We start from the raw sequence: 21,465 nt of genomic DNA, 5'->3' as shown, positions 1-21,465 counted from the left end.
ATTCTCATTCTCTACAGTTCTAGGGCTGAGGCATCCATGGGTATCTGAGAGAGCAAAAGCATTAGCTGAGTGAACTGTGTGCACACATCTCACAGAACTGGGGCAGCAATGTCTCAACTTAGGCATTTACATCAAACAATTACGAAGCAGACACAATCAGTAGAGGTAGAGAATATGAAGATGCCAAGTCAGTTGTTATATTTCCTTATATTTAAAGCCAAATCACCTCCACTGGCAATTTAGTTTCTCATCATTTCTAGGTAACAAACTTGACAGCCTGAGATACACTGTCAAGTGAAGAAAGAAGAGCCTTGGAGAGCAAGACCTGCATTAATTCTGCCATTGGCAGTGTCATTAATACTAATTACTCTATAAAGGCATTTACCTCTAATAAATCAGCCAGTTCACAACTGGCTATACGTAGACAGATCATCAGGTCAGCTTAGTCTTATAAGCTATAGAAAGATATATAGCTAATAGTAAGAACTTCTATCCAGCATCCATAGCTTAGATGCTGTTACTTTACGGTTATTATCTGTTTTGCAAAGGCTGCTCTGAAAGTAATGCCTCCTATTTTATTCTGTTGGCTCCCAACGTCAGAAGCAGATGTTGATGGTATGGCTGTACGGGCTGACCCTTCTCACCAGTATTTTGTTCTTTTTGTTGCCATCTGACAGATGGCAGCAGAGGGGCAGTCTGACAAATGGGATCCAACACTGAAGTGCAGTTGAAGCAAAGGTGTGTCACTGAATTCCTCTGAACAAAACATTGCACCCAACTGACATTCATTGATGCTCACTCAACACCGATAGAGACAAACAATGATGTGAGCACAGTAAGGAGGTGGGTGGTGTGTTTCAGCAGTGGTGACAGCAGTGTGAAAGATAAGCCACATTCCAGACAGCTGTGCACATCTGTCACACCACAAAATGAAGAGCATTTTTATTATCTCATTCAAGTGAATCAGCTGACTGTTGAAACAAGTTTTTGGTAGTTGAGAATTTGTTCTAACAAATCTGTGTTACTGTGCTCTTTGTATCTGTTGTAGTTTCCATGGAAATAAATAGGATGTATTACTTTCAGAGCAACCTAGGGGGACTACTCACACTTTCCTGCCTTTGTACAGAGCTCCCTGTCTTGCTCACTGTGTACAATCAGTAAATACAGAAATCATATAATCAGTGCTATCAATGTGTACTCATTTTAATATTTACTCCCACCTTTGTATCATGGCATTGATGTATATTGCTTATATTTTTGTCTGTTGTTAATTGATTATTGTTTAATTTAATCCAGGTGACTGAACTTTCCATGGGAGAACTTCTGATGCACTCTACAGTTTCCTGGCTAAATCCTTTCCCATCACTGGGCAAAGCAAGAAAAGACCTTGAACTTACAGTGTTTGGTAAGTGTCTTCCTTCATGACTCTGCTCTTTCAGATCTAAAGATGAAGAAATTAAAATTTTCCACATTTTTTAAAGCCACTATCTCCTTTTCCTGTAACCATGGGTTACTTAATGTAGACATGCATCTGAAAGCATATGCAAAACTATTACATTTCCTAATACAAGAGAAACATTTCTATTTAATTTGCTTGCTGCTACTGTCTGTTCTGTGAGCCAACCTCACCTACTCTGTGTGTCAAGTATGGAAATCAATGATTTTCAAGCAACAACATTATCTCTAAAATAATATGATAAAAAAGTCTTTCAAACAAGGCTGGTAGGAAAATGGTGATTTATTTCACTCCTGGGAAAACGGGAAAACCTGTTTTACAACTGTTACATCAAAATGTGTTGTCTGCCAGTCCTTGTTCAGACTATTTTAATCTGAAACATGTAAGTGGAAATCAGTGCATGGAATCAAGAGTTTTACTAAACAGTATAAGTACTATTAATCATTTATTACCTTACTAATCAAAAAGTTTCACTGAAACATATTAGGCATTTGTCTATTTATTTAAAAAACATCTATTTAAAATGTCTTTGGACCCAGAGAACAACTCCAGGCTCATGAGACAAGTTTTCCTAAGTTTCCAAGTTTCTCTAAGCATGTTAGATAAGGGGAGAAAGTGCTTCTAAACAGAAGAAGAAGTGTGAACTGCTTCCACATGTTCACTTGGATGAGCTCTCAGTGATCCACACATGCCAGTCACTCAAGCCCAGTAAGTGGGAGTTCTCAACAGGGTGTGTATAAATAAATGAAGGGACTTTGGCCTGATATGTAGCTTAGACTGTCTGCCACCTGGGAAACCTGGTTTTATTCCCACTTTAGTCTACTGCAGCTTGAAAAGTGCACTTATTTAATGTGTGAAACTAATGGAAATTATGCCCAACTGTAGACTAAATGTTGTGCTCACTGTGTCTGCATCCTGGCTCCATGAAGGCATGACAGCCTACTGCATATCACTGCCCCTCTCTTCCACTGGAAGGAAATGCGGATGCATAAGTAAGAATAGAGCTACACCGCTGTCATCCAGTCTGGGATCCAGGACTGCTATCCCATAGTCCAGATGCACCTTCAATGTCCCTGGTTTTCTGATCTCTCCTTATTGATTAGAGAGAACATGTCACTGCCTCACTGGAGGCTGAGAGATTAGATACCATTAGTGAGCCACTCCACTCAGATGCTGTGGAAGACAGATAATTCCTTCAGATGCAGAAGTAGGAATTGAGATGAATGTTTGTTTCCAACTGAACAAAAGCTGGCCTGCAGGAAGACTTATCATCCTTTTTCACAGTTCTCTCTTAGTACTGGCATTTCACTCCACATGAAGGCATCCATCCAAAAGAAAACCTGAATCCTTAACATCTAAACTGCATCAGCTTTATATGTTTGTGTGAAGACTTGCTAGAGCCAGGCTGCCAGTAGTTTCATAATGCACGTGCAGAATGGCTTTACCTTAAAAAGTTCATCAGAAGATCTGAGAATAAATATTGCTACTGCATGAACATATGTGGGATGAAAAACTCAATATTTTAATACAGAGTAGATGCTTCCGAATCACTTTGCTTGTCTCGTCTCATGACTTTTAATATTCAGCTTTTTCAGGATATTTTCACTGAATATTGTATCTGCAATTAAGAGTCTTCTTTCCTTCTTCTTTTCTTTTTCAGTTTTTAAGAGGGCTGTAATACTGGTGTATAAAGAGAACTACAAACTGAAAAAGAAAATGGTAAGTCTGGTGTGAGTTGTGGTGGATGTTTATGAGCAGGATCCTGCTGTAGCGTAGAATGGATCGTACTGGGGTTGAAGAGGAAGTGGCTGTGGTAAAATGCCACCTCCTCTCACTAGGCTGGAACTTTAGCTACCACAGAAAAAACAAGCATTCAGTATTTATGTAACAATAAGTTGTAGCTGTTTTTTTGTTTGTCTTTAGTGCTATATAGTAAGCTCCAGCATCTTCTCTATGTCAGCAATACAATGGTTCTGTCAGGGATGAAACACTGCCATACAAGAATCACTTCCTTCCAGATAGCTTTTGTGACAGCCTACCTTAACACTGTGAGGACTGAAGACCTCTGTTTATAACCCTTGATCACTTTGAAAGGATGTATAAATGTAACTTTCTCTGGCGCCATTTACAAAACTGGAATACTAAAGCAGCAACCTGAGTATCCTGAGTATATCCTGAGTATCAGTGGCGATGTACTGCAACCTGCAAATCGTAAGAGATCAAAGGGCTTTAAGAGTATTAGCAGCAGCAGTGACATGATTAATGTTTTCTGCTAATGTATGATCCCTAGACTATTTCTCCATTGAATGTTTGTTCCCAAATAGCACTTATATATATTACTTTTATCCATTAAAATCAAGTGCTTTTAAAAGCTGAAGCAACTACAAATTCCAAGGCTGTGTCTATCTATGACCATTCCAGCTACAAGCACACATTAGGGGGTTGAAGGAAAAAGTCTAATGAACTGCAGTTTCTCTTCAGTTACGGATCTGAAATGGAAGCAAAAAAGAACCACTTCTTAAAAATATCTTCTTGCTTTTGTTTTTGCAGCCTAGTAATGTTCGTGCTGCCCATAATTATGGTGACTTGGATCCATTTAAGTTTCGCTGGCTGATTCCTCTATCTGCTCTTCAAGTTCGACTTGGGAACACAGCAGGTAATTAATTTCCTTGTACTGAAAACTCTGGAATGAATAGTTTTCTGGGATTCTCCAGTACTGCTTCTTCTGTACGTAGTTCTGGAGCTGCTGGAAACAGGCAGGTACAGAGAAAGTACTATCTACTGTTGTCTGACTTCACAGGACACAGACCTGATTCACAAATAGACTTTCTCAGTTCCATATGCTGGCTTTATCTCTCTTCTTCCCTGAGTTAAAGAAGATGGAGGGTGATATGAAGATATGACAGAATGAAAATTCCCTGTAAAAAGATACCATGAACAGGATGGGGTTTACCTTGGCTGACATCCTGGTTATGCCCTTTCTGCGTGCGGAGTCTTGGTGTGGGAAGCTAACTGTATAACTGGTGTAGCAGAGGGCCACCTCTTTGTTTTCTCTGAGTTGATTTTTATGATTCTATCCAGTTCTGAACCTTGTATAGTGTCACAGGCTGTCTTAGAGGAAATGGGAGAAGGTCTTCTAAGGCTGGAAGGCATTAAGAAGCATAAGAACATGGGAAAGCAACTCTCCAAGAGAGAACGTAGAGTTTTCAAAGGCAGCCCTTGCAGGCTGCTAGAACTAGAGAGTTCAGGGAACTTTCTTTTGGGTTCTATCTCAGATGAGATCTTCTGTGGATCTACCACACCCTGTGTTGATACTGCTTTCAGGAGAAGAGGAGCTCTCCACGGGTCTTTCTAATGCTGAAGGTTCTGTGAAATATATACAAAAATAACATCTTCTTCTATGCACAGGAACAGAGAACAGCTGTATCTGGGAACTGATTCACACAAAGTCAGAACTGGAAGGCAGGCCAGAAACCATTTTTCAGTTGTGCAGCAGGTAAGCTTTTTATGGAAGTTGGATGAAATTAATGTGTGAAATTAATTAATACATTAATGAAATTTTAAAAAGTAGAAGACCCTTACATCCTGTGACCATTATATCAGCACTTCTAAAGCTGTTACCAGTCTTTAAATCTAGGCACTGTGCTACTATTTACCTGCATAAGATATAATAGACATAACAGTTTGAAACTGCCTTGAACTTGATGCAGTGATCCAGTGAAAATCTGCACAGGTGTAGTATCATAAATTCCAGTATGATAGGGGCAGACTAATTTTACCAGACTCTTGGTTGGTTAGCAGAAATTGCCTAACCCTAATTTGATAACACCACTCAAAGGGTAATCCTTTCGTACCTGATCTTTCAGGCTGTTTTAAATGAAGTAACTAAGAACTCAAAACACAAAAGAGTATGACATACCTAACAACACAGAACAATGTTAACTGCCAAACTACTACTAAGGAAAGTGACTGAAAAAAATTACCACGCTAAACACATCAACAAAAAGCAGGAGGTTGAATGTGATTTCAGCTGTCTTTCTTTAGATGTGAAAATGAGATTATCTGTTGTGTTAAACTTCCAGTGACTGCGAGAACAAGACTAACATTGTGAAGGTGATCCGTTCTATCTTGCGGGAGAATTTCAGACGTCACATAAAATGTGAGCTGCCTCTGGAGAAAACCTGTAAAGATCGCCTCATTCCACTCAAGAACCGTGTGCCTGCCACAGCTAAACTGGGTAAGAAACAGGTTCTCAATGTGAAAAATGGAGGCTGGAATCCAGAGCTGGCAATGATTTGCAGTTGTTAAAGTGGCTGTACAGTGTCGTGTGCCAGACCCACAAATTCCATTTTCTTTTTCAGGCTGAGTAGTTGCAGCAGTTTCTCCACAACTCAGTGTATGACAAAGGCTAGAGGAGATAAGCAAGCTTGTTGGTTCCCACTGTATTCTCACATTTGATTTGTCATTAGCTTTCTTAAGGGTAGACTTAGTAAGGCCCCATTTTGTTGGTTAGAAACAGACTCCCTTTGGCCTGCAGAATACTGTGTTCTTTCCTCAGAGTTACCTCTAGTGTCTGGGCCCTGCTAACAGTCAAAGCTAAAACAAATAACAAAAGACAGGGCTCTTGTTTCTCTCCATGTTCTTAATCTGCATCCCAGCACATACGGTAATGAATTAAGCACAGGCTTCAGGCTTTTTATCTACTGGTTTCGTACTAGTATTTCTAGTTCTCTATGTGTTCAGTTGACTAAAATCCTCATTATGTGGCAGGATCAGGGACAGTTCAACTCATGCCTCCAACTTGGCCCTCTAGTACTTGAGGTATATATGCCTGCACGTAAAGGCAAGCGTCTAACTCTGAAGGAGGTAAGAGAAAAATCTGATGCTTAATTATATTGCTGGTATCAGAATGCTGACACACCTGACCTTGAATGAGGCTAGGTACATCGTGACTGGAAGTGGGTTGTTGAGACAGGCAGTATAACCAGATGTTTAGATGAGAAGATAAAACTGCCTTCTTCTTCTGCACAGCTTCCACCAGGTCCTTGAAGGTACTGAAGAATTCACCCAGCAGTGAGTGGAACGGTGACCAAGGGAAAGGCACCTTCCAGGACTCTGATGAGTGCAGCCTGAGCAGCAGCACCCAGAGCAGCAGCTGCAACACCACTGAGAGCATACAGGAGCCCAAAACTTCATCTCCTGATCAGCATGTACAGAGCTGTGCCTCTGACTTTTCTAATGCTCTTGTCAAAGAATCTGATATTCTCAGTGATGATGACGATGATGACTATCAGAACCTAAAGAAGAGCAGCCCTACTAAAGACATTGAAATTCAGTTCCAACGGCTGAAGATTTCAGAGGAACCCAATACTGACTCTGAACGAGATCAAGCTGCAGAAAAGGAGGAAGGAGATGGTTTCAAGATGGGAGAACATCCAAAGCTGATACGTGGCCATTTCTGCCCAGTGAAGAGAAAAGTAAACAGCACAAAGCGTAACAGGGGAGCTTTAATGGCAATGCAGGAACGTCACCAGTCCCTTGACAGCCACTCTGATGCTGCAAACTTGGACCTGAACTCTATTTTGGAGAGAGAATTTAGCGTCCAGAGCTTAACATCTGTAGTTAATGAGGACTGTTTTTATGAAGCTGTGGAGAGGCATGGGAAATCCTAGCTTTCTGAGCAGCACTCTATACAAAATGTTCATTTGAAGTCCACATAAAATTCAACAAACTTATTTTGCTTTAAAATCAGTAAATTCATGGAAGCCACAGCAAAACTACTATCTGATTTTCAGCACTAGTACAGTTTTTCCACAAATACAGCTGTAAAGGATTTTTAAGTTATTTTAATTTATTGTGGATCAAAAATAGATTAAGTTTGCCAAGGTCTGTAAATTAGTTCATCCCTTTCAAACGCTTATTGGGACTATGTAGTATTATTCTTGGGGAGGGGAAGGGTGGCCTTGTTAGTACTTTTAAGTTAAGTTATGTGGAAAAGGTGCTAGTGAGTGGCAGAAATGCAGTGGAAAGTAGTATAACAAAATGAATTTTTCAATACCATGGGCATTTATTTTCTTTGGTTTTCATTTTTGCTTTATTTAAAGCAGAATTAAGTTATTTGAATGTGCTTTAGTGCACAACAGTGCAGAAATTGCATTTTTGTATGTTTCAAGATGCTGTTTATACTTTATATATATATGTGTAAATATAAAATCAAAGCTTGGCCTGTAATCTTTTATTTGACTGTATTTTTTATTTTCTCTACCAGCCTGTACAGTAAAAGACAAATAAGTATTGTACTTAGCTATGTTTTCTACTTTTTATCGTGCTGCTGTTCTCTTAAACTCCCAAGTTCTTTGCTTTTGTATATATGAGAAAGAGTATTAGCAGACCTTGAGGCAATCTGTGCACTTTATCCTCCTATAAGCCAGTCACTTGAGTATATTTATATGAGGCTTTTGATTTTTAAATTACTCTGCACAGAGGATTTTCCCAGATAAAAAGGGCATAAGACCTCAGACAACATCTTACATGCTGCAAGTATGAAAAGAGTTTTTATGTTGCAGTAATGCACTCACGTTCATACAAAATGTATTATTTCAATTTAATTACATATCTCACAACATACCTTGTTCTGGGTGTGCGTTCTGTCCTTGGAAACTGGAAGAACCAGTAGGCACATTCTAAGTGGACTGTCCTAAACTTTTGTCTACAGCTGAACAGAACAAATAAAATAGGAAAGCCTCCTTCACCATTTTTTCAAAAGTTATTTCTTCCATACCTGAAGAGATGTAAGAATACATAAATCAACACCTCTAGATCAAGAAGTTAAATCTCAGTTCAGTCTGCTGCAGTTACAGATGATTTTCCTCTACAGTCTCTTCTAGCTGGTTTGTACTTTCAGGGGAACGCTTCCTCTTCTTCTGTCTTAGTTCTTCTCTGTAATTGTATGCAAAAAGGTTTGGGTCTTCATCACACATTTTCCTGTATGCATTGCACAGACTTCTAAAGTGCGACATAGTGAGCTGAACAGGACGCAGAGTTGGATCAACATCTGCTGCCATCATCAACTGTTCTGTTTTTTTCAAACGGTCTCTTTCGGGAAACAAGATCCTAAAGGCAAGGCAAAGAGCAGACAGAAAAGTGCAGACAATTCAGTTTCCAGAAAGAGACACAAGGCTTTTACATAATCTTAAGACAGTTCACTGTCTAAGCAAACAGAAACATAGAAGGGCCACTTTTCTGCAAATGCAAATTTTAACAACGTGGAAGATTATATTTGTGCATTGTACATCAAACCCATGCATGTATGCTCGTGATTAATAACATTAAAAAAGAGCTTTGGGTATGGATACTGTCACAGAGCCTTCTTGGAATTAGCCTAATATTTAAAGAACAATAATAGAGTTAACTTTACGCAAAGCACATCAGGTTCAAACTACATAACTTGTTTCAGGCTGTTTCATTTCAATAGCACAGGTATTATTATAACTTCTCATTAATACTTTAATTCCAATGCCAGAAAAAAAAAAAAGCCAAGGAAGAGGAAATGAATAATTAATTATTGTTCACATTTTAATATGGGAAATTGTGCCTGAAGTTCTAGATGTCATTTTCTCCTCTATCACCTGTTATAAATAGCCAAATTAACCCCTGTACTCTGTGACCTACATTGGCCTCTCTCTCACAACTTCTCAAATCTTAATTCAAGTGATTTTTAATGTCCCTCAAAAATGCATAGCACGAGTAGTTCAAGCTACTGAAAGCACTGGACACATGGTTGATAAGCATGCCTCAGTTTTCTAATTATCTGTTGTTGTCATACATACATCAAACTTTAAAATGCTGCACAGATTGCCTTTGACAAGCTAGGCTTTGTGCAACTGAAAGTTGGCTCTTGGTGGACAGACGGAACACAAAGCTAAAAAGGGGTCTAAAAGGACAAGAGAAGATGGGGTTTAAGCTGCAGTGTGCCTCAAGGCCTTGATTAAAGAAATCTCCATTATTTTCAGACGTTCCTTGAGCCAAAAATGAACCTTTTATACATAGACTATGAAAGGTCCACACATGAGTGGTAACTTCTGCTACACTTTATGCTTCCTGGATGTAACAGTTTAATCTTACATGCCACATCTCTCTCAGGTCCCAGAAGTGAAACACAAATGTACACTCATTCTATTACCTTGTTTCTATACAGTATCTTGTAAGTAATGTAACAGCCCCATTATGCACCACAAGTTGCTCATTTTTTTCAGGTCAGCTAAATAGTAAGAGGATTGTGTTTCTTGGCTGCGTGCTAGGGCTAAAGTCCAATAATCTGTTAGGGAATATGTGATGCTCAGAAGTTCAGACTCGCTCTCCTTGCCACAAAAGAACGTACAGTCGTTATTAGCTACTTCATATTACACAATTTTTAAAAAAAACTTTGGCAAAAATATTCTACGTAACATATATATGCTGATTGCATGTGCCTCTTGATTATATTGCCAGCTGAAGCTACTCCTCCATGAAGACTGTAAATCAAATACAAACCTAGCTGGTTTGGATACCTCAATCTCTCACCGATTTCAAATGTATACTCAAACTTTACTGCAGGCAAATTTGCATTCAGTTTTGAATCCCATACATCAGTATCACTCACTGCCTCAAGACCAAACAAAACACTTCTCCATCTAAAAAATGAAGGCAAAATTCTATGTACATTCACCTTCAAAACAGCAACATATAACCCTTGCAGTTTAGCAAGATGCCATCCATCCTAAACTGATTCAAAACTTCCAGCAAACTTCAGCTAGATGAAGCTACAGCTCTATGCCTCAAATTCCCTAAAAGAGCTCTGTCGCATATTTCTACAATGCTCAGCACAGGGCTTTTCCCATCCCAAGTCAGACATGTATCTATGCTCAAGTTTTAACAGGATCCCTGGAGAACAGACTGAAGTTCTCCTGCACCGGCTAAAGAAGCTAGTAAATTCTCTCAGTGAGACACAAGGCTTTTTAAAGAGGCAATAACAACTCCATATAGGGGCACAGAAGCAAGAATGTGACCTTTTGACACTATCCCTCCAAATAAGTAAAATTTCCCACAGATCGAATTCTCTCTCCACGGACTGCAATCGTCAGTTAAGAATTCTGAGACTTTCATTTTTTAACTCAACCAACAAATGCTATTGATTTTCAGTTGCTTTTGTTCTTGTTGTTATTTTGCTCAATTATTGGAGAGATACAAATTGGAAAGATCACCAATTTATCCCAGTAATTTTAACAACTTCAATTACACTAACAAAAATTCACAGTAATTATTTAACAAAAACAGAGAGGCATTCAGCTCATAATTTTGTCTCTGTTCTGAAACTGAAAGATCTGATGAACATTGAATAGCACATTTAAATAGAGTGAATAAAAACAAAAAATAGAGGATTTTTCCTTCAAGTTCCTTACTCGACTCCGCGGCAGCAGTATTTTCTTCTGAATTGAAAAACACTTTTAACCACTTTTTCTACTAGCTCAAACGGCTGCTGTATCTTTGGTTGCACCAATGGAGTGAAATGCACCACTGCCACATCCACCTGTAAGGAAAAACAAAACATCAAGATACCTGAGCAGATTCATTCCTCTGAGACACGGTATTTCTTTACAGTTTGCAGGATAGGTGTCAAGAAAACAGGGACAATACAAGAAAACACTGTGACAGGTAACAGCTGTGTGATAAACCACTGCCCCAGTACTTGATTTGGCTTAGCTTTCAAAGCCCTGGAGTATTTTAGTCTTTCTTGGTTATCTACATATTTCTAATTAGCTCACACACCATTAGTACTTAGTGCTTTTTTCCCCATGGCACTTTCTTCATCCAGCACAACTTCCATGTCATCTGTAAAGTAATTAGCACTTCTTTCTTCAGATCCTTCCACAAGACAATTATGACATGATACACAAATTAGACAATATTCAATATACAGGCTGAAGGGCAGCAGGAGAAAATTGGTATTATAATTAGAAATCAAAGCCCCCATATATTTTCTGTTGCTCTAGGGCTTTGGCAAAATGAGAGCCAACGAGTTACTTTCCAGTATATTAAGATTTTAAAACTCATATCTATTCAAAGGAATTGCAGATCAAAATAAGTCTGCATTCAATTTAAGTGACAGTTGAACTCTGTGTTCAGAGTCAATTATGAACTCATACTCTGTGTACCATCACCGTTAATCCAAAATTACATTTGAATGTTTCTACACAGATCTCTTTCACATTTGTTATTTTCTCTTGTAGTTCCTATATCAGCTTGGTTCACAGACCTGCCACTTCCCTTGTGTCTGAAAACAGACTGAAGTAACATCCTGCCTTCAGTATACACAGATGTACATATAAAAAACACAATATGTCATGCAGTTATAGTTACATCATATAAAAACACCCTGAAATATACCTTTTTTTTTTTCTTTTCCACTTTTTCTGTAAGCTAGACTTTTTTGCAAGACTAAGATAGAAAAACTGCTTTAATGACTAAAATATAAAAATGCTTAAAAAATGTCACGAGAGCTTATTTAGAAGTGAGATAACAAATAAAAACCTGGCATACAGAATCTGTGGAGATTAGCACATATCTCAAAAATAGTTTCTGAATTTCTCATGGGCTTCTAGACTTGCCACAGCCCCCTACTTGTAAGGAAGAGCAAAGCACACAGTGAAAACTTGTGCTCACACTGAACGTCAGAACACTTCAGTTTTTTGAACAGGGTAAATACATCCTTTGCATGACCAACCACCTCCATGCACAGAAATACCAAAGACTTATTTACATGCATGTATACTCATCTACGCTTTTGTCAAGAAATACAACAATACATTTCGATCCCCAACACCTGCATTTTTGACCACAAAATTCTGAAGGATAAGAAAAAAAACACAGTGTAAAATTTAGGGGAAAAAAAAAAGCCAGCTCAACTTGCTATCTAGAGGCTGGAAGGCAATAATTTCTGCTTCTGAAAGAAGACAGCACTCCTCAGCATTTGTTCCATTACAGACACTGATTTATTTGAACCCCAGGAAAGCCGCCTGGTTACCATAGTGACAGATACAGGGAAAGCTTTTCACTTCTAATTGGCCACTCCTTAAAAATTATCCAAGCTATTTGTTGCTAACCTTTTAAATATGCATTAAAAAGAGAGTAGAATTATGAAAATCAATACAGAGTACACAAGTACTTAGAACGCACAAGTTAATTTGAGGATCATTTTATTTCTAACACTTTTTTTTGCCCCACCACTATTCTCAAAATAATACTCAATTCTAATAAAATAATGAATATGAAAATTATCCTACCGATATATCCTGAACTGTCAATAGTGTAACAACTATTTTCCCCTTAGTGTTTTAGCATTCAAGTACAAAGAAGGTTTATGCTCTAGTGAGGCAGGAGGAACACGTGACAAAGTACAATGTAATTCAGTCTGTTGCCTTGTTGATGAAATCAATGCTCTAAATCAGAATGAGCCTATATAAGACAATTTAACTAACTGTTAGCAACAGAAGTCTCACAATAGGTAATACATGTATCTTGCAATAAGCCTGTATTAAAAGCAAACCCATGTATCTTTTTCGAAGCTGTACTTTTCTCCTGCAGGGAGCTGAAACCTAAGCAGAACATATTACACTTCATTAAAGTGGACTGTCTGAGTTCCTAATAAGACAGTTCTAAGGCAGCTCCTCTATCAGCCAAGCATTCAGCACCTGTTCTGTGTCTGTATGCTACAGGCAAGCATTCAGTCTCCCACCAGGTATGCTGATTACACAGCCCCTTATTCTGATGTGAAGGTTTCACTTTGGCTTTCCCTCCAGCAGAAAATAACTGTGGCACGGCACTAAGAGCAATTATATACAACTTCTTATTACCATACTGGAAAAGATGAGCTTCCTTCCCAAGGATAGTTCTCAGTTCTTTAACACAGATCTCCTCACAAGGAGCATTGCTCCAGAACGAAGAGGCACTGGATGACTCATAATCTGACTACTTTACTCACCACTTTTTTTTTGATGGAGCAAAGAGTCACTAAGGTGAGGCTTTTTAAAGCAACACAGTGAACTTTCCTATAAAACCTCATTTCAGGTTGATGAATTCAGAGACAGTTACTGCACACACGACGTGAGCAGTGCTCTTCCCCTCGCCTGTCACATCCTATGCATTAAAGCTTCATTCGCTATTTTATCATCTAATCAGTAGCACTATAAAGGTCCCTTTACAATTCTTCAAAGTTAAACCCCATCTTTACTACTCTCATGATTTTTGTGAGCAAAAAATTTTACATCTTCACATTTTTTCCAGACTCTTTAGGCTACACAGCACAAGTATTTGCTTAGATTTGCTGTACAATTCCACTGACCATTTATTTCTATCTATCTACTCATACCTAATCTTCTAGCCAACCATTTCTCCCTGATGAGACCTTTCCTCTTTACTCTGCAACGGTCTCTTTCAAGAGTGTTGTGAGGGCACCACAAATGCCTTCCAAGAGCCTAACGAAATCATGCTGTGGACCACGCATTCTCTGCTCCAAAGCATTCCAAACAAATGTATGAGACAATGTGTGCATTTCTGCATGCGTTATCCACTACTTTTGATATTTACAGCAGCTCATACCTGTTTGCTCAGCACTGTAGAAAGCTCCTGACAAGCAGAAAAATCCTTAAGAACAACTGAATACGTTGTACCAGTGTTCACCCATTACATCAGCTCATACCGCAGCTCCTGAATCATCACACCTGTGCTTATCTGGGAACAGAGAAACTTCTCTTGGATGTGACAACTGACCAGATATTAAATGTCACAACATTTACAGAGACAAACCTGAGGATGTAAAACATTCTTCACTGGCAAATGAAACTAAAACAATTCCATTCTCCAAAAATCTTTTGAAACACAGATGTGGACATGGGAAACTACAACTCAGAACCAAAAGCTATGGTTATATCACTGTGACAATCAGAAAGGCTTTTCTCCCAGCTTAATGATTTCTTACCCTGACTTGTTGAGGCCATTTCACCAATACGCTGCAATTATCATATAAGTTTTAGAGCAGCTTTATCCCTTTGTTCTTTTATATATAATGGAAAGGCAAAGAGTAAAGGATGTCCTACAGTAGGCGAAAGCTGCTAAGGACAGACAAGCAAAACCTGTAGCTGAAAAGAAATGTGCTGCTGCTCCAATTAGAAATTAAAATACATTGCATAGTTCTTTCCTAGGAAGTTTAAACTCATAATAAGATTACATGTGATGAAAAAATGAAGAAAAAAAAAAATGAGAGAAAACAGCTCTACAGCTCCCAGATCAACTTAAATGAATCATATCCAGTCCAAATTCGTAAGTCTATAGAGTTTTTGGATTCTTATGATTTTATTCTTTCCTTTTAATCCCTGTTGGCAGCTTTAATCAAAGCAGTTGGATATTGTTATGCATTTAGCACTAAGAGCCTCCACGTATTTTTCTCTATAATCTCTTTGCTTTCCCTTTCTAAGTGTTCGTCAAACAAAACTCATTAAACAAAGTACTCCTTTATTCTCTGGTAGATGGAACTAAGAGAGGGAACAAACAACAGTACAGCACTTGCTGTAGAGAAGAGAAAAAACAACACTCCAAGAAATTTTGTTAATGAACGCCAATGCAGTTTTATATGAGAAGGGACAGTCCCATTCAGGTGAAACCCTATTTTTTGAGGACATCGACAGTGAAGAAAACATCTCAGATCTCACAACCAGCAGTAAGTGTTACGTGAACAGGAATGCATGATAACTGTATCTTCTATTACACTTTCAGTGCTTATACTTGAATTTATCATACCTTTAATTCAGTTCATCCCATTAATTATAAAGCGTGACTACTGTTTGCAGTACTTTGGGTTTGTGTGTGCATGCTGTAGCTGAAATGTTAAAAATGAAACAATAAAAAGGCTAACTCTAGGTCCTAGTGAGAGCTTCCAGAAGATTCTGAATGACTTTTGAGCTATCAGGAAAATGTCAGTTCCTTCTGCAAAAGGAAGATAAGCCATCTTTCCCGTGGGCCTGATACAAAAAGAAAGATACGTATTTGCCAAAGGAGCTCTTCACAGTCTGAACAAAATGACAGAATTTCAAAATAGGCAAGACTTGGAAATAAGGTTTTTAAATAGGTTAGCTGTTATCATATTCACCTGAAATATAATCATTTGATATATACATACATTTATGCTGGACAGAGCACATACTTGAAAAATTACCCGAATTAAGTTCAATATATAAATTCTAGCTTATGAGTAATCCTATACTACAGAATTAGAGAATTACTTGATATGTAATGCCACTAATGACATACTGATCAAAAGCTTGCTGTCTTACGCATAAAAATACGAAATAAGTTTACAATGCTACAGTTATTTTGTGCACCGCTCATTTCAACTGTATCCACTATTATTACGACTTTTCAAAAATGTTCATTGCTAAAGATCAATTCCAATATTACTGTTCATATTCAGACAGAATGTCTGAGGAAATGCAAGGACTGCCCTTTCTTTACCATAGTGGTAGAAAACAAGAACTGCCTACTATCCAGCCCCAATCTAAATGCAGGACATCTTTTCTAATCCTCATCACAAGTTTCACACTGTTCTTCTGTCTCTGCTATCTCAATTGTCCCATTGCTGTAACAGCAACAATTCTATCTTCACAGGTGCTTCCTAACAACTATGTGTTCTAATCTACTATGTGAAATTCAGCCTTTAAAACAAGAACAGCATTTCTGCTTTTTAACAAATTTTATGAAGTGCCACCGTGAGGCAAATTTGCAGATTGTTTCAGATAGGTTTCTGATTTAAAAAAATGCTGTTACACAACTAAGTAGTGCCATATGAGTATTAAAAATAGTATTTCACTTTATAGACAAAAGCACATAATATTCATTCCTAAGACAGATTTGCTAAGACTGCTCGTCTATGTTGAGGACTGAGAATCACTTAAGTGAAAATGAGTAAGTTATTCTGATATGTTCTGATATGACTTAATTGCGAAAATACAGCAAAACTAAGCACCATTTCACTTTCCTTTTAAAAAAAAATTATTAAAGTTATTAAAGCAAAGAAAAGAACACAAGTATTTAAAGAACTGAAATAAAGGGTTGCTTGGAACTGTAAGTGACAGATATGATCATCAGTGCTCTTCGCTAAAAAACTGTCAACAGGAGCTACAGCTACAGTCATCAACATGCTTACGGAAGAAATGCTGAGCGTACAACATATCTTTCACCACAATATTTTTCCACAACAATATTTTTCCACAATGGCTGATAATCTGCAAGTTTCTAATGTCCCACTTACAATGCGTAGTTGTCCAGTAAGCCTGTAATCTGATACTACCACTGAACACCACTCTGGTAAACCATGTTTTGTTTGGTAGCTTGCAATCACGTATGGCAGAGTAGCTCCCCCTCACAGGCAATGCTAAAACACTGTCCATTTGTTATCACTGAGGACCAAGTGCCTTGCATACAGTGGCTCAGCTGCTCTCATCTGCTTGCAGGGTCACGTTCAGTTACTCATTCACATAGCTCTGATTTTAAATGCAAGCTTTTTTTTGTTTGTTGATTTCTTTTTCTTTCTCTCTGTGCTTCTCCTCCCCCTCCTCTGTATCCCACAGCCAGCTACAGCCTTGGCTACGAAGCTACCAACCAGTTACACGCATTTACAAGAGAGAAGCGGGCAGACAAAAGGGGACAGCAGATAAGCATGGCATCAGCTGGTCTGCAGTTCTTTGCTTTTATGCTGGCTTTGTTTGGCGTTTTTGGAGACATCGCAGCCACCTTGCTACCGAACTGGAAGGTAAATGCAGATGTTGGTTCCAACATCATAACGGCTATAACGCAGATGCAAGGACTGTGGATGGACTGCACGTGGTACAGCACCGGGATGTTCAGCTGCACCCTGAAATACTCCGTTCTGTCTCTCCCCATCTACATCCAGACTGCACGAACCACCATGGTACTGTCTTGCATCCTATCAACCTTTGGGATCTGCATCACTACAGTTGGAATGAAATGCACAAAGTTGGGAGGGGACACCGACAGCAAAAGTCACACTTGTTTTGCTGGAGGAGTCTGCTTCATTCTCGCAGGAATTTTTGGATTAGTACCAACATCTTGGTACACGAGAGAAATCATTTCCAATTTTCTGGACCAGACCATTCCAGAGAGCAGTAAACACGAACCAGGAGGAGCGGTTTATATAGGATTCATTTCAGCAGGGTTTCTGCTTGTTGCAGGTGCGATTTTCTGTACTTCCTGCTTTAAAAAGCAGCAAGGAGCATGGATTTGTCCTCCAAAGCAGCAGCATCTCCCACCCACACTGCAGGAGAGCAATACAGGTTACAACCTGAAGGACTACGTGTAAATACCATTGTTTTCATCCATTGAGGCTTTTTTTTTCTTTTTTTTTTAATGCTAAGTGTACTCTGATTATTTTAAAGAATGTGTAACACCTAAATTTTCTTACATCTGGGCTGCAATTATATTTACATAAGATATTTTCCTCTTAGCAATATCAGCAAAAAGAACAAGTTACGAAGCAGTCCCTGAGTCTGCTGCAAGAGTACTTTTTTGACTGACATCTCAAACCATTTTCTTTGACTTTCCAAGTAAGATTTACTGAAGAAAAATAAATTATTTCAGCATAAGCAACAGTACATTTAATGTACTGATCGCTTGTTACAGCAAAGACACTTCAATTTAGTGAAATCAGGCCACTGGTAACAGAATGGTCTATATGGTATTTTACCTTTTTCCCTTTTATTATGATGCAAGGAAAAAAAGCAACTATTCCCTGTCCAAGAAGCTCAATTCAACAATTTCTATGTAAGGGACATATCTGCCTTTCATTTTTTGTTCTAAATTGTCATAGTAACGTTTAGATTTCCTAAACAACAACAATAAAAAGCAAAAAAGAAATAAATCGCCCAATACAAAAAAGAAAACCACCAAACTAACAACACAAACCTGCACTCCCAACCTTAGCTGCACAGCATTTACATATTAGGAAGGAAAATCAGTGGTATCATTCAGATGCTGCCAAAATCATCTCTCACCCCCTAAACTACCACCTGCTGTGGGTTTCATTTATTACTGTTAAAGCAATGCCAACTGGGCACTCTTCAATTGCTGCTAATCTATCACAAGTGTTAGATTTGAGGAGCAGTACAACTGAAATGTAACTGTGACTATGAAAACTGTAATGTGGGATACAAACTGTTTACCTATTTACATGAAAAATCCAGAAGCATTTTGCCTTCAGCTACCATTTATTGCCTTGAATGCTTTTGGCCTTCTAAAAGAACTTTACAGGTGCTTTCAATTATTCCACTAAGGTATGTTTCAGGCCCAGTCCCAGATATCTTATTAGTGTAAAATGTAATATACAATAATGATAAGAGAATGCTATTACACTTAAATGTATATGTTAACTCCTTTAATTTGATTGCTCATCTTAGATCCTTTAACCTTTTCTTTCAACAAACCGATTTTGTTTGTCAGTGTTCATTGGCAGATGTCCTGTTTAAACATTTTACTGAACAGGAATCAAATTGATGCCCATTTGTTAGCACAGGTAAGAGGATATGATGCAGACCCTTAAATTCAGGAACGTTACAACTTTGGACAAGTCTTCAAACAAAACCAACTGCTATTTATTTGGTATATTTATATGCAACTTTCAGTTCTTGTTTTATTATCCCAAATTTCCAAGAACAGTATAAAGAGCCCATAATGTTATCTATCTATCTAACGTTTGTTGGAAAAAGTGAAATCTTCTGTTACAGCATTTTAGAAAGTCAAATGCTTTATATCTAATAATGTAAAGTCTTTGTTCTACTGTCTGCATTCTCTGAAAGAAATTTCAAACTTCATCTTGCTCTTATTACTACTGCTACGTAGCCATTTGAAGTTTCTTATCTATTCATCAGGGAGCTTCTTTTGTACTATGCCTACTACTTTTATCAGCAGTTACTTAATACTGCAGAGACATAAGCAAAGAAAATTTGGCTTTTTGCTCATCATTAAGACAGAATGCTTTGCAGCACCATCTTGTTCATAAAACAGAAGCCCATTATGACTCAATATTCAAAGATATTGTTAAAATATTATTCATTCACTGAGCAAATGAGGTAGACAACTCGTTCCCAGAAACCATTCTTCTCCACCTTTTGTTTGGGGCCTGACACAACACTATGCTGTGATCACTGGTAACGTACGTGAATGAAAACTGACATTCATAAAACAGAAACCAAAGATGTTTATACATACGAAAAATGTAACAATTCCATACTCCAAGCAAAATGAAGTATTTTTCAATTACATAAGCAACACATATTTCTTTCTAAAACTTTACACAGAAGTACCTGAACTTCTTTGGACACCTGTGAAACAAAAGGCAGGTACACAGCTGCATTATTCACAACACCTGCAAGAGCTTTCTTTGAAGGCAAAGGTTCTCAGCAACAGCGACACCTCAAACCATTTCAATCCAAAATAAACAAACAAAACAGGAGACGAAGCTACAACAGGAGTTAGAAGGAAACAAAGTACAGTGTAACGGGTGTCAGGTCTTCCTGAAAAGCTTGCATTATCTGCTCTTGCAATGTAATTTGTATTTGCTGTAAATCAAATAAATATATTAAATAATTACATGTTTGTGTTCAGCAGTACTGCCTTTTTGTGAGGTCCTTATTCAACTAAGCAACAACTGATTATAGGATTTGCTTACACTCAGACAGTTGTCACACCTTCATGGAGTTATCTTTCCCTCTCAGTCAATTGAAGCCTATTCATTACAGGAAAATGGGAATTTCAGTTACAGCTACCCAGTGCTGAGACACAGATGGCACAATATTTTTCACTGCAGCTCTAATATGTTCTCATACTACATCCACAAAATCCAAATTTTAGTCTCATTGTACAATACTTCACATATTTAACATTCAGATTAATAATATGATAATATTATTGGAAAAAAAAAACAAAGGAGGGCTAGAAAATCACAAAACAAATACAAACAAATTCAAACAAAAATGTAAAGCAAAAAAAAAGTCACATGAATGGCCGTTTTTCTTCACAATAGTGAAGATTTGTTGTCACAAATAATAGTGCAACATGTCTGGACAGTTACTTGTTTAAAAAAAAACAGTAAAGGAAATCTACGCCGTCATCAGAATATGCACAGACATAGGCTGTAAAATTCAATATAATGAGAGAAAGAGAATAACCTTCTATAGGTTCTCAAGAGATATGACTGAAGAATAAAACGACCCACAGGGAGACTATGAGAAAGGGAAAGGATGATTTACTTAAGAGCCAAACCAACCATTTTAAGAGAAACTCAGAAGGAGCAGGTAAATGTCCATGTGCACTCATGGCAAACAGATCCTACTTATTGTCATGCACACATTTTTACAAAAAGAAAAAGAAGAAAAAAAGGTAGATCTGTGATCAAAATGCAGTTTAATTTTTGCATTCTTGATTCCTGTTATCCTAATGGATTTATTAAAACAACAAAAAATAGTAGCAGGAAATAAGAGGATAGTAAAGACACTTTTCTCCTCTAAAGAACAGATAAAATAGAGAAAACATGGTTACTTTTTTAAACAGGGAGTGGGATGTAGGTGACTAAGTAGTATAGCAAACATGAGGGAGTTCAAAATGCTGAAGATGAGTAAGGTGAAATACACAGACCACAGACATGGTAAAAATAGTTATCAGTGGCATTTGAAAAGCTTTTATTAATAAGCCTGTTTCAGAAGACTCAACAAATTTTCCAGGCAGTTTTAAACTGTCTATAACTGCAATTGTAAAATAATTAGCTTTTCAAAGATGCTGCAATTCTAGCAAACTATCCTGCCACGAAATTTAAAATTCCACAAACACCCAAAGAATTACAGTGATCATGCAAATAGACTTGAACAGCAAAGCACAAGTTCTCAGTAACCAAAAAGAAAAGAATGCTC

General features: G+C 37.8%; 3 protein-coding genes across 12 annotated transcripts in view; 2 read left to right on the top strand and 1 right to left on the bottom strand.

The window, feature by feature from the left end:
- TIAM2 (TIAM Rac1 associated GEF 2) overlaps positions 1–7,687 on the top strand; it is a 169,082-nt gene extending 161,395 nt beyond the window's left edge. For all 5 annotated transcript variants that reach the window (XM_042825794.1, XM_042825807.1, XM_042825801.1 and 2 more), the window contains 6 exons: positions 1,297–1,405; positions 3,117–3,175; positions 4,007–4,112; positions 4,865–4,952; positions 5,539–5,693; positions 6,488–7,687. In XM_042825794.1, coding sequence (XP_042681728.1) covers positions 1,297–1,405; positions 3,117–3,175; positions 4,007–4,112; positions 4,865–4,952; positions 5,539–5,693; positions 6,488–7,128 — 1,158 coding nt within the window. In that variant the 3' untranslated portion in view covers positions 7,129–7,687. The remainder of the gene's footprint in view (positions 1–1,296; positions 1,406–3,116; positions 3,176–4,006; positions 4,113–4,864; positions 4,953–5,538; positions 5,694–6,487) is intronic.
- Positions 1–21,465, bottom strand: part of TFB1M (transcription factor B1, mitochondrial) — a 38,320-nt gene that overhangs the window by 5,038 nt on the left and 11,817 nt on the right. For 4 of the 6 annotated variants that reach the window (XM_042825857.1, XM_042825865.1, XM_042825875.1 and 1 more), the window contains 2 exons: positions 10,897–11,024; positions 7,690–8,569 (listed from right to left, as the gene is read on the bottom strand). In XM_042825857.1, coding sequence (XP_042681791.1) covers positions 8,311–8,569; positions 10,897–11,024 — 387 coding nt within the window. In that variant the 3' untranslated portion in view covers positions 7,690–8,310. Of the gene's footprint in view, positions 1–1,720; positions 3,946–7,689; positions 8,570–10,896; positions 11,025–21,465 lie in introns of those variants that run through there. The other 2 variants (XR_006170129.1, XR_006170128.1) reach the window with 2 other exon arrangements.
- Positions 15,101–17,963, top strand: CLDN20 (claudin 20). Its single transcript, XM_042825888.1, has 2 exons — positions 15,101–15,209; positions 17,116–17,963. The coding sequence occupies exons 1-2, from the start codon at positions 15,101–15,103 to the stop codon at positions 17,862–17,864; spliced, it is 858 nt and encodes a 285-aa protein (XP_042681822.1). The 3' UTR covers positions 17,865–17,963.

The sequence above is a fragment of the Centrocercus urophasianus genome, unplaced genomic scaffold (genome assembly GCF_019232065.1).
Source record: "Centrocercus urophasianus isolate 14NV4802_14NV808 unplaced genomic scaffold, USGS_Curo_1.0 seq_10, whole genome shotgun sequence".
Lineage (NCBI taxonomy): Eukaryota > Metazoa > Chordata > Aves > Galliformes > Phasianidae > Centrocercus > Centrocercus urophasianus.
This window is presented reverse-complemented; position numbering and strand designations above follow the sequence as displayed.

Excerpts from the sequence above, each read along its gene's own strand:
- CLDN20 (XM_042825888.1), top strand. The coding sequence starts at position 15,101 with ATGAACGCCAATGCAGTTTTATATGAGAAGGGACAGTCCCATTCAGGT. Across the intron at positions 15,210-17,115 it reads CTCAGATCTCACAACCAGCA|CCAGCTACAGCCTTGGCTAC; the intron begins GTAAGTGTTACG and ends TGTATCCCACAG.